The sequence below is a fragment of the Anas platyrhynchos genome, chromosome 13, assembly GCF_047663525.1.
Source record: "Anas platyrhynchos isolate ZD024472 breed Pekin duck chromosome 13, IASCAAS_PekinDuck_T2T, whole genome shotgun sequence".
NCBI lineage: Eukaryota > Metazoa > Chordata > Aves > Anseriformes > Anatidae > Anas > Anas platyrhynchos.
The window spans coordinates 332763-346083 of NC_092599.1; the positions used below are offsets into that span (position 1 = coordinate 332763).

Consider the following 13321-nt stretch of genomic DNA (forward strand, 5'->3'; position numbering starts at 1 on the left):
CCTCGTGCATTACATTGCATTCATCATTCCTTGTTGTGATTCTCATTAAAATTCTAACTACGTAAAGACATAAGCAAATACTTAAGCTTGTGAGAGGTGCCAGGATTTCAGGTGGTCTGATAGAGTCACACATGCAGAGATGCAACTTAGCTTGGCAAACTTATGTTCATAAGCAGTACCAAAACATTGGAGTAGGAGTTCTTTGGAGCAGAAGCTGTCGTTTGTTATATTTGCCTGTGGGTCTTGAGCAGAGTCCAGATCAGAGAGCGCTTTGCAAAACAAATTATGTAAACAATAATCCATCTCTAGTGAAATTTGAGATTTTTTTCCTAGCATTCTTTTTTTTTTTTAGGGGGAAAAAATTACCTGGACTGTATTGCTACTGTTAGAATAGAGAATATCATAGAATCGTTCTATATAGGGAGTATTTTACAGGGAGCAGTATTATTTTTACACAAATATTTGAAAAATTGTGCAAAGTCTTTTAAAATTTATTTTACAGTGCTACATGGTTTATCTATTGTTACAAATTAGATTTTATTTTTTTTTATTTTTATGTGGGGTGTTTTGAACTGAAGTTTTGGGATTCAAGACCTTTGAAAGCCAACTCAAGATATTCTATGATTCTATGCAAACTGAGTTGGAAGGGACCCATAAGGATCATCAAGTCCATCTTTTAAGTTTTCTATAATGGATCTCTGTTTCAGGCTGTCCCCTGTAAACTATGTATTCCTATTAGCTAGAGAGAAGATAAATGGGGGAGCAGTGTATGGAATACAACAATTTTAGACATCTTTGGCTAAAACAGAGCAATTGTTTGACAGTAACTGCAAGAAGGGAATACTACTGTTGAGTGCACAAATGAAGAAACTTACTTCTCCTGAACAAAGTGGGAAGTTCAGTTTGGAATTCATGTTTTGCTCTGGATGCTTTAACAGTCCCATTACTGACAGGAAAAGCTCTCCTTAACTTACATGTTATGCCACTTAATTTCATTCCACGTCTGTCATACTTTTCATATTCTTCACTGTTGATACATTGGTCTTCTGTACACAAAGCTTCTTGCTTTCAAGTCATCAGAAAATACTGGCTAATTACCTCTTTTTGTTCTGAAATTTTGTCTCAGATAGTGACAGACTCTGCTTCGGTAGAACGTTTACTGGGAAAAGCTGATGTTCAGCGGCCTCAGGTAGTAGAATATTGCGTGGTCTGTGGTGATAAAGCATCAGGTAAGGAAGCACAGGAAGCAGTATTCAAGATACCTGACTGAAAGGATTACTAGAATGTAGGGAAGAGGTTTCATGGCTTGCTTGTTTGTTTGTTTTTAAGACTGATTTTAGCCATGCTGTTGGTAAAAGCACTTGAGTCTAAATTGGAAAGAGATAACATTATACTTCTGTATCTATACATACGGAGTAGTTCAGCTCTGCTTGGAAGAATATTAATTTGTACTTCAAGTAGATTGTATGATGAATTGGCTCATGCTGAAAGAGAAAATGATTGCGTAGCTCCTAGTAACTGAGAGACCATTTAAAGCATGAATTCTGTTTCCCCAGAGCTGTAAAAAAAAGTCTAACTAATCCAAGAAAAAAAAAAACACTTCTCAGTGCTCTCTAACAAACTTAAGACTTCTTGGTAGTTTTTTGCTTTTTACAATCACAGAAAAAGGCAAGTAGATATCATGCAAATCCTTGGTGTTTCAGAACCGTGCAGTTTCAGGGACTACTAGATAAAATTTCTACATTATCCAAAGAAGAAGATTGTGCTTTCATGTTACAGAGAGAGTGACCCCCTCTTTCTTTTTCGTATTCTTTTTTTTATTGTTTTCAAGTGTTTGTGTAATTAAAATGATACCAGAATTGATGTGCACAGGAGTTTTGACTTAACATTGCATTTCAGATTTTATTCAGAAATTACTTATGTTCTGAATTTACTTAAATGTTTAGCATGTGTGTTCTTTTAATGTAACTTTAAACATGCAATACCCTTTGTATAGTTTGTATCCTATTACCTGTAACAGCAGATAGAATTGCATCTGTACTTGGTCAGAATGGGAGCTGCCATTTCACAGGCCTCTTACTCAAGTGTAGGCTTAGCCTTCCTCTCTTTTTTCCACTTACCAACCTAAAAGGCCTGATAATAGGTAAAAAAGAAACATCCCGTGAGACTGCAACAATGCTTTCACAATCCAAAATGATGGCAAGAAAATAAACGTAAAGGGTGACTTTTGCAGTGTTTTACTTGGCTAAGATAAATATTTTTATGTTAAAATGAGTAATTTCCATCTGATAACAATATATATGCTTCCTAGGTCGTCACTATGGTGCTGTCAGTTGTGAGGGATGCAAAGGCTTCTTTAAAAGGAGCGTGAGGAAGAATTTGACCTACAGTTGTCGTAGCAACCAGGATTGTATCATCAATAAACACCATCGGAATCGCTGCCAATTTTGTAGACTTAAGAAATGTCTAGAGATGGGCATGAAAATGGAATGTGAGTGTTAAGTACTCAATGTGAGACTGTGCCTAACAAGTAAAAAATACGTGGCCTACCATTGCTTTTTAGTGTGTTTTCTCTATTTCATTCTGTTGCTTGGAAGAGACAGAACTCGACAGCTGTATATTTCACCTTTCTTTCCTCACCATTTTGTGTTGGAAGTGTAACACTGATTTGTTTTGAACAATATCTCATATTACTGCAGTTCTTGAGGAACCCAGTTAGATCTTCACTTAGAATGCATGTTACAAACAGTGTGTGGTTATAGTAGAAAATATTTTAACATGTATCATATATGGACATGTATATGAGTCTAACATTACATGTTCAGAATAATGCTTTCCTACTGGTTTATTTTTCTCCCATTTTATCCAGTGATGGGAAGTGGTTGATGTCCCCCCCCCTTTTGTTTGTTTTCAGTATTAGTTTGATCATTTTTGAACAGCATTATATTATGAGACATTGTATAAATGGTCGTATTTTGAACAATATACTTTTCCTGTTTGCAGTATTCACTACAACTCCAGTGCCAGCATCTATACACCTCTTTCAATGCATTTTCATTACAATTTATAGTACCCCCTGCTTCTGCACTCAGAATTTCACAAAGCCTATTCTGTTTTGTTTTGTTTTTTCTGTGATAAATTTAAGGAGAATTTAAGGTGAAGCAAATTATTTTTCTACTTTAATCTAAGCAAGATGAGTTCCATCCTCTGAGTTACTATGGAGGCAGAATTTTAATCTGTAAACAGAGAGATCTTTGTTATATTTGCACTTTGGATCTCCAAAAGCATAGTTAGGATTCTTGTGCTGTGCACACTGTGCTGAGTGTAGTGGGTGACACTTGTGCTGGAGAGACTGCTACATTTCTAGAAGCTAAACCTTTCTTAGCTCAGTGTGGCTAGGATTCATGTTCACTAATTTTTCTGGGCACTGGGTCAGGTTTCTGATTAATACTCTTGTATCCACCAAGCCAAGAAGATGGATGTACCTACTTAATAATTCTCTAAACTTCCCTGACACTTAACAATATTAGTAAAAATAAGAGCAGGAAATAAATAGCTTCCTGGTTATGAGGATACAGAGAAATATATCTGTATTTTAGTGTTGCATTCAAAAGGGCTATACAGTATGGTAGAATTTTTTGTTTGTTAACAATGTTATTTTTGTAGAGTAGTAACTGCTGTACGATTAATTGGTAAAATGAATAACACAGAAGTATTGTCTCCGTTTATATTGTGCCTTACATTTGCATAGTATTGTGAGAATTAGTACAACACTTCATGGCAATAATACAAATATTTTTTTATTCTTTTATTAGTTTTATTATCCATTAGTTTTATTAACCATTGTTTCAGGTGAAAAAAATGTATGCAATTCATTCATGTGCCAAACTACAGAGTGACCTACATGCCAGATATCTTTCTGTAATCTGCTTAATACTAATATGGTGATATTTTAAATATGCACTTCTCACTTGCCTTATAATAGCAAAATTACTCTTACTATTTTTATTAGATAATTTACTGTGCTTTGGAGACTAAGCCTATTTTCTTCCAGTTTTCAACTTGAAATATTTTAAATTCTGAAAAGGTTAATTTTAGAAAACTGCTTCCTAATTGTCTGGAATGAGTGAATGAATGAGTCAATTGCATATCATGCAGAGACTCCTCACCCAGGGAATTAAGCTGCATCTCTCATAACGTTATGATTCAGGAGCTAACTTGCCTGTCTTGACTTTTTCTGGGTTCATTCTGAGTTTGTGTTGATTTTCGTCATCTGGAGTACGACTGAGTCTTGCATTTAAGTATAACTTTACCTGTAAAACAAGCATTTTTTTTAAATGTATGTTGCAGAATGCTCTGTCTCTTTAAATACCAGTGAAATAGTAAGCTTTGCTTGTAGTTCAGTAAAACTTAAAGCAAATGATCAATCTGTGCCTTCCTTAGTTAAATGTACTTGGTCATGGGTATAGTAGAATTGGAAGCCATATTTCTTCAGTTGTCTAATTAAATTTGAGTTTCATGCTGAACTGACATACCACCATAATGATTTAAACACAAATTCTACTATGTGATTATTTTGGTAATATTCATATGAATTACTTTCTTTCAAATCTTCATGTTTCTATCCTGTAGCGGTTCAAAGTGAAAGAAAGCCTTTTGATGTGCAACGTGAAAAACCAACCAACTGTGCAGCTTCCACTGAAAAGATATATATCAGAAAAGACCTACGAAGCCCTTTAATAGCAACTCCAACATTTGTGGCAGATAAAGATGGGGCACGGTGAGTAAATCAATATAAAACAAATCTTGTCTAAGGTTATTTATGCATTGCAGGCACAACTATTCTGTCTTCCCCTGTGCTCTAAAGCAGTGGTCAAAAAGAGCTGTTTCACAGGCCATTGGTTTCCATTACCAAGATCAACATCATATGCTCTGCTTCTCATCAAAGTTTTTGCCTGAGTACAGCTAGGTGGTTCTCAATTTAAGTACTGGCTGTTGCCCAGACAGACCAAAGCACAAGTGGGGCACACATGTGATATGTAAATATCAAACACATAGACCTACTGCGTGATAGACTCACGTTGGCACTTTTTTGAAATCAAATCCACCAATAGCAGACCCAGCATTCACCTTCCTGAGTACTGTAGCAGAAGAGGCTGCAGTGACTGCTGATACAGATCCGCAAAAAATGGTCTTAACAGTGTCAGCAAAAGAATAGTAGTTTCCTTTTGCTATATGGAAGATACTCCTAGATGGTTCTCATGCTCTCAATTTTCTCCATAGGCAATGTGTGTGGAAATGCATGATATTCTATCATATTCTTAATAAACAGAGATAATTTTTCTTTCTGAATAAATTAGAACTCTATTAAAATACCACATTTTGAAAACTATCAGTCCAGTTAGTGAATGAATAGATGATAATCACCTAAAAGTACTGGATCTCTATATTCAGTTGGTTTGTGTGTATATTCTTTGTTGAACAAGTGAAACTGCAGTTAGGAGGGTTAAGCAACAAATTTCTTTAGCTGTTTCAGTGTTTCTTGTTTGCTAATCAGTTTGTTCATAAATACTGCTCATAGACACATTTGCTACCTCAAATTTCCTTGTGCTGCAGATAGCTTTCCACACTATAAACGATATTATATTCATTAAGTGTGACCCTATTTATGTAGGACTCACATTTGCATAAAGTATGATAATTTGCTTCCTGTGGTACTTAACAATGTTAGTGTCAAGGCCTGAACCAGTCATGCATTACTCATTTGTGTTGGGTTATGCAGATCTGGACTGTTGCAAAAGTAACAAATTTCTTATTACTGACTGCAAAGAGTTCCCACTGCCTCCCTAATTAGATACAGCAGAGAGAAATTATGCTTGGTCAAAAAGACAGAAGAAAAGGCAGCAGAAATTTTACGCAGAACTTCTGCATTACAAAATAGTTGTATAATAAATGTATTTCCTTGACTCAACTTTTTTTTTTTATTTAGTGCTGTCCATCTAACTTGGAATGCACAGTTACGCCTTCTGCAACTCTAAGGCATAACTTTAGATCTGCTATGTGGTTTCTGAAGTTATGAGAAGACAACAGCTTTCATAAGACAGAATAAACCAGTGACAAAAGCAAATGAGAGGATATCTCCTTTGGGAAGTTGTCACTGCTTTTGCACAGGAAATGAAAATGTGTTCCTGTCTTTCAAGCTACATTTTGGAAGCAGTTTCAGAAAGGCTAAAATTCTGATGAAAAATCCTGAGTTTCATTAAATTGCAAATTTAAAAAATTGTAATTGTTTTATTCTGACGTGAGTTGTTACATATTTTTCTGATTAATACAAACCACTATTAACTGTCAGATGCCTTATGGTTTTCAACAGGTCAGCAGGTCTTCTTGATCCAGGAATGCTTGTGAATATTCAACAGCCTTTGATCAGGGATGATGGTACAGTCCTCCTAGCTGCTGACTCCAAGGTATGGATGCTTTCAGTTAAGTTCTGAACATATCTACACATATAGATTATTTTAGCTGTGTACATAGATGCAAAGCATTCTTGCTCTTGATAGGATAAGGTTGGGGTGAGTCTAAAGATCTGTAGGAACGCAGGTAATAAGCTGATCAACAGGGATGTGATTTCTTTTCACAGGCATATTAATGCCATAGCTATTCCCCACATGATATGCCAGAAGAGGTTAAGATTGATGATCAGAGTAAGGTTAAAAGATCATTGTGAGTCAAATGTGATCCATTGTTCTTTCTGTAGGTGTTTCAGGGAAAGGAAAGGAAAAGTACATAAGGGAAGAAGAACACAAAGATTAAGAATGGGGGAAAATACATGTATGATATGTCACCTATAATTCTTACCCACTAATACGGTTCTTCTTGTTTAGGCTGAGACAAGCCAGGGTGCTTTAGGAACACTAGCAAATGTTGTAACATCTCTTGCTAACCTCAGTGAGTCACTAAATAATGGAGATACTTCTGAAATTCAACAAGAAGAGCAATCTGCAAGTGAGATTACACGGTATGCATTTATATTTGCATCTTATTTAGCAGTTTGTATTCTGTATAGTGCACACTTAAGACTCATTCATCCATGTAATTTGGCATTGTGACATCAAATACAGTAGAGATTGCCCAGTACTTTGAAATGCAAAACCAATTATTTGGAAATCCAAGCTTGGCTGTTGTCTTCAGCCTGTAGTCCTCTTGGGAAGAGCTGTATCTTGTGTTATAACTGTAGTTATAATACGGCTAAACCAGATTTCATGCTAAGAAAAGTAATCATAGAATCATCTGCTTTGGAAAAGACCACCGAGTTCATGAAGTCCAGCCATCAACCAGACCTACTGAGTCCCACCACTAAACCATGTCCCTCAGTGCCATGTTCATGCATCTCTTAAATATCTCTTCAGGGACAGGGACTCCACAACTTATGTAGGTAGCCTTTTCCAATGCTTGAATAAATGACTAGTTCGTAAACTTGACTGACTCTGAAAATAGTAATACTTTGGTACTGCAGTATTTAATAGGCTTATTGTATGGAAGTTTCTCCTGTGAAGTGTTCATTGCCCTTAGATCTACTCCTTGACAGTCTGTATTACTGCTGCGTTCTCTGTGTTGTACTGCCAAAATACCTTTTGGTAATGTAGGAAAAATGTAAAACTAAGATTAGTAAACACCTTGTTTAATGTTTAGAAGGAATTTGAAGACTGTTGTCATTATTAGTGATGAAAACCAACACAGAATGTCAAAGTTTCCAGCAAGGCTTGAGATTTTTAGCATTAGGGTGATGGTGTTTGTGGTTTTGTGTTGTTTGTTTTGGGGGAGGTGTTGGGGGGGTGTTGTTTGCTTGTTTTGTTTTTTGAAGGAAAACATGCATTGGTCTTATAGTGAAATTTGAAAAATATTGGGCCTCAAAACTGTCCAGTGTCTTTCAGGTAGATTTTTAAGAGGCGTTTAAGTGTTTAATCAAGAGTATGTCCATATCTTGTCTTAAGGGGAAGGAAATCAAGGCATGCTGTTTAGAAGGAGATCACTGCATTCTCTGTTGTTCCAAAGAATGGATTAGTAGCAATAGGGACTGCAGGGTGTTCTCTAGAGTGCACCTGGGCTTTGTGAGGTTTCACATAATCTATTATAAATTTCCAAGGTGAGAAGAAGCAGGTAGTGAACAGTAAGAGGAAGAATCCCATTTACTAGTACAAATACTAGTATAAGACAATTAAAACAGGCTTTATAGTAGTAAAAAATTCCCCCCTTACAGGTAAAGTCTTTTATCAGCTATATGTGGGCAGTCCCTGTATAATGTCCGAGCAGTACAAAGGAACCAGGTTGTAATGAAAAATCTAGCTTGGTATCTTCATGGTTCCTGTATACTGAGTTGGAAATGCTTCACAGTGTTTTATATGACCAGTACTCTGAAATTTTTAAAGGCTTTTTCACTGTCTATTACTTCTTTTTGCAGAGCATTTGATACTTTGGCTAAAGCACTTAATACCACAGATGGTACAGCTGCTCATAACTTGGCAGATGGGATGGATCCTACAGGAGGAGGGAATATTCATGTAATCAGTAGAGATCAGTCAACACCAATTATTGAAGTGGAAGGACCCCTACTTACAGATACACATGTCACATTTAAGGTATATGTATCTCGAAATGTCTTACTAAACAAGCTGACATAAAAGATATAACCCAAAATGAGTTTACCACGTCTTCTTTATATTTGCAAAATTAAATATAACAATCTAGAACACCTGGTTTAGCATGCTGGTGTTAGCATCTAATGCTTTTTTCACTCTCGCAAGCTCTATCTGAAGCGTATAGATACTATTTCATAAGACTCTTTCCTCGACATCAGGATGCTTTAAAACTTCTTTCACTTCCCAGTGCCATTGATGATCACTTTCCATATCATCCATATAGTATTATGTCTTGCTTTGTTCATTTATAATTCTAGGGAATGTCGAACTTTCATCTAAGAGGCTTTTTCATATTAAGAGAGGCTACATGGCCTTCCTAGTTTGCTTCAATTACACAACTCAAACAAGAACATGTTGATGAAAATTTTGAGATAAATAATGAGGGTGTTCATCTTGCTGGTATCACATTGCACTGTTTAAAGAATTAAAAAGCTTAAAATAGCAATACTTAATGTAGTTGAACGATAATCATAATTATAACCTGCTTATTCCCATTAATGGAGTTTTGTGATTGTAGATTCCTACTGTATGATTCCCATTTTAGATTTTTGTTTTACTTCTTTTAAAAGAAGTTTTAGAAGATAGTTTCATAGTACTGTGATGCTACTTAACATTCTACCAAACAATTAAATGTATAGATTTAACTGTTATTACATGAAAATTAAAACTTTTCAAAAAGAAACATTTGAGCTCTTTCCCACATTATTTCTAATCTTGCTTTCTATCCTTGTTTTGCACTCTCAGCAGTAGTAATGAGTTGCTTAGTAAAGTTTTACTTTGACAGTTTCTTGTTATGCAGTTGCATTATGACAGACAATGAAAGTGGTTTGAATGTTTTCACTGGTTGTTTCAGTGATAATAATTTATTTTATGCCCTAACTGTACATGCTTTTATTGTTTTGCAGTTGACAATGCCCAGTCCAATGCCAGAGTACCTTAATGTACACTACATCTGTGAGTCAGCATCACGACTACTTTTCCTGTCTATGCACTGGGCTAGATCCATACCTGCGTTTCAAGCACTTGGGTAAATGGACGTTATACTGCTGAACAATTTGCTTTCCAATTAATGAAAGCACTGATCTCAACGCTTCAATTTTTAAACAACTAAATTTATTTAATTTTTAATGAATTCTTTAAAATGTGTGAAGGCTGTGCAATATTCTTTTTTGAAGAATAAAGTAAAAGATTGCCATCTTTGCCAAGATGATAACTACCATATCTGATGTTACTACTGTTATGGAAGCTAAAGCTGAATCCAAAGCAAGCATTTAATTGGTAGAAATAAGTCTCATTAAAGAACCAATGAGCACCATTTTACAGATAACCTGAAATGGTTTCATGTAGTTGGTCTATTCTTGCTTTTTGGAATACTTGTCATATGCTGATATATGCCTTTTAATAGAGTGGTTTGGAGTATGTTAATCTTTATTGCTAATTGTTATAATCAATGTAACTGTATGCAGGGTAATACTAACCTAACACGAAGACTAGCTACCGTTGTTTGATTCTGTGTTATTAATAGGCAGGATTGTAATACAAGCCTTGTGCGTGCCTGCTGGAATGAGCTGTTTACCTTAGGCCTGGCACAGTGTGCACAGGTGATGAGTCTGTCTACTATCCTAGCAGCTATTGTTAACCATCTCCAGAACAGCATACAGGAAGGTATGTATTCAGTGTGTTGTTCTTATACATACTCATTACAGGGCTACAAACTGGAATTTGAAGAACATTTCTCACAAGGTGTTTTCTAGTTGATAGCAGAACTGTTCTCCAGGATCCAGGGAAAGAAGAAGCTGCCTCTTGCATGATTACTTTTCCTCTGATCTGTTGCGCTGTGACCTCAGAGATATCTCAGTGAGATAAAGGTGTTCTTAAAAGAAAGGATACGTCTGGAGGATATAAAGCCTTTTTCTCCTCCCCATTTCAACATATGACTAGCAGTATAGAGAAAGACAAGCATATCCTAAAATTATAGTTCGTTCACAGAGCTTTCCTCCCATCTAGATGTAAACATTTTTTTTTGCCTTAGAATAATCAAGCCTTCTCCTGAACCACAACTGAGCTTTATTCCTTCCAGAGTTTTTCATCTCTCTACAGTGTAAAACTGTAGCATTTGCCAAGTATCACAAGTGTATTCTTATAAGTGTAACCATTTTGTTGTATACTACTATAATACAGTAATGATTACTGTATTTTGAAGTTCCCCTTGAAGCATTAAACAACCTATTTTCTTGACACTTTCATGAAGATTTATGTAATTCTATTTTTGAGTTCAGTGTTGGCCTGTATTAATGATGACTATATCTAGAACAAACAATAATCTGTTATGGCTGCTTTCCTTTTTTCTTTCCTTTTCTTTAAGGTTGCTCCCTATCAGAGTCAATTAGATTGAGAATAATTTTTCACTTTTAATAAGATAAAAACCCACAATACTAGCAGCTTTAAACTCTGCGAATATAGTGTATTTTTAATTTCAGAAAGAGAACAGCAGAATATAGATGTAATGGCCAAGTGATAGAAAATTGCATAATTTATGCAGGTATCCATCCTTTTCTTACCAGAAGAGAAGGACTAAAATAAAAGCATACTTACATCTACATAAAAATGAATTACCACAGAAATTTGAAAATATTTTTCCAAGAGGAATATCGGAAATAGATGATAAATCCTTCTTTGATACATTTGTAAAATTGTAAATTCTTTTGGGAAAGAAACCCCTACAAGCACAAAGAGCCTGATAATATACTGTAACTGATGTGGCACTGCTTTTTATACCTAGGTGAATGCAGCAAATAGGAATCAAGCAATCCAAAACAGCCCAGGATTCTGCAGGTGATGGAGGAGCTAGGTCACAGATCTGATATATCTCACAGAACAGTCATTTCCTTTGCCCTTCTCAAATTACAGTGTTAAGTGTTTTTTTAAATACCAAATGAGACAAGTTACTTTGAAATGTTACTTTACTTTTTTCATAAAAGGATGTTGGTTAAGATATTGGATGTACTTGAGCCCACGTGAAATAATAAACAATATCTTTTTGTAGATAAGCTTTCTGGAGACAGAATAAAGCAAGTCATGGAACACATTTGGAAACTTCAGGAGTTCTGTAACAGCATGGCCAAGATTGATATTGATGGATATGAATATGCATACCTTAAAGCTATAGTCCTCTTTAGCCCTGGTAAGGAATTTCATAACAAACTATTTTTAAATAAACATTCATAAGTTACCATTTTAGTAATTATTTATAAGACTAATGACCTGAGATGAGGCTGTTCTGTTAAGCTATAGATAAAATAGTATTCAATAAGAATTGATCACAAACAATGTGTTTTTAAAAATAACTTTAGAGCAACAAATTCATATTATTTTCACCTTCAGTCTCTCAGGTATTTCTTGTTAACCTACCTTAGGAGACTAGACTGTCAATTATCTTCAGCTGGGGATCCAATATTTAAGTTATCAGACAATATTAGTGAAGTAGAACAGGCTGCTCAGGGAAGTGGTGGAGTCACCATCCCTGGAAGTCTTTAAAAGATGTTTAGATGTAGACCTTATCTTTGTAGTAAAATTTGAATTTAATTGGAAGATACTATTGTCCTGAAATATGCTTTTGGAAATTTCCTGCAGATTCTATTATTAGGGTTAAGTTTATTAGGATTTTAATGCAAGTCTGAGGAGCAATGAATTTTCCATACTCAAGATAGCTCTGTCTCATTTCAAGGGAAGAACTTTGAACACAACACTGAAGCTATGTGGGTATAGTCAGATGTGTGGTATTTTCAGTTTTTCTGATCATGTCACTATCTTTGTGGAGAAGAGCCTGGAGGAATTAAAGCATAAGACAGCCTCAGGAACGTAAAGAAGTTGATATGTCAAGAAAAAAAAAACTAGATGTTGCTCAATAGTTGGTTGAAATTACAGAGGAAAACACATTTGAAAAAGCAGGGTTAGAAACACAAACTGTCATAGGTATTGCCTGGTATACACCTACGGGATTAATTTTTCAGATTTCTTCTGAAACAATCAACATACATAAATGCTTTGTTTCTTTAGATCACCCTGGTCTGACCGGTTCAACCCAAATAGAAAAATTCCAGGAGAAAGCACAGATGGAATTGCAGGACTATGTCCAAAAAACTTATCCAGAAGATACGTATAGGTATTTATTTTCTGTAATACCCAAAATAATGTTGTGAGCTGAAGCTGGCAAAAATACAAAATAGCATCATGATATGTTATTTCCTTTTTAACATCTGGTGTTGTTTTTTTGACTACTGAAGTGAAAGAATCAGAATCTTGTTGATAAAAGCAGCAGTTTTGTTGAAAGATAGGAAGAATCAAGAATAGCTGTCTAGCTTCTTCCACTTAAACTATTTTTGGTGTTTGGAATCATAGAATGGTTTGGATTGGAAGGGACACTAAAGACCATCTCTTTCCAGCCCCTCATAACACCTTCCACCAGAAAAGGTTGCCCAAAGCCCCCATCAAGTCCGGCCTTGAACACTTCCAGGGATGGGGCATCCACAACTTCTTAAGTAACCTGTTTTAGTGCCTCACCCCACCCTCTTAGTAAAGAATTTCTTCCTTATACCTAATCTAAGTGTACCTGGTTTTTA

At 35.5% G+C, this 13321-nt stretch overlaps 1 protein-coding gene across 9 annotated transcripts in view; it reads left to right on the top strand.

Annotated features, from left to right (window-relative positions):
- The window catches only part of NR2C2 (nuclear receptor subfamily 2 group C member 2), a 42383-nt gene that overhangs the window by 17736 nt on the left and 11326 nt on the right, over positions 1 to 13321 (top strand). For all 9 annotated transcript variants that reach the window (XR_011812615.1, XM_027467814.3, XM_027467810.3 and 6 more), the window contains 10 exons: positions 1127 to 1229; positions 2312 to 2491; positions 4633 to 4780; positions 6374 to 6467; positions 6885 to 7018; positions 8462 to 8639; positions 9605 to 9726; positions 10225 to 10364; positions 11746 to 11883; positions 12759 to 12864. Coding sequence is in view for 8 of the 9 variants with exons in the window: in XM_027467814.3 (XP_027323615.1) it covers positions 1127 to 1229; positions 2312 to 2491; positions 4633 to 4780; positions 6374 to 6467; positions 6885 to 7018; positions 8462 to 8639; positions 9605 to 9726; positions 10225 to 10364; positions 11746 to 11883; positions 12759 to 12864 (1343 nt within the window). In the remaining variant the exon portion in view is untranslated. The remainder of the gene's footprint in view (positions 1 to 1126; positions 1230 to 2311; positions 2492 to 4632; positions 4781 to 6373; positions 6468 to 6884; positions 7019 to 8461; positions 8640 to 9604; positions 9727 to 10224; positions 10365 to 11745; positions 11884 to 12758; positions 12865 to 13321) is intronic.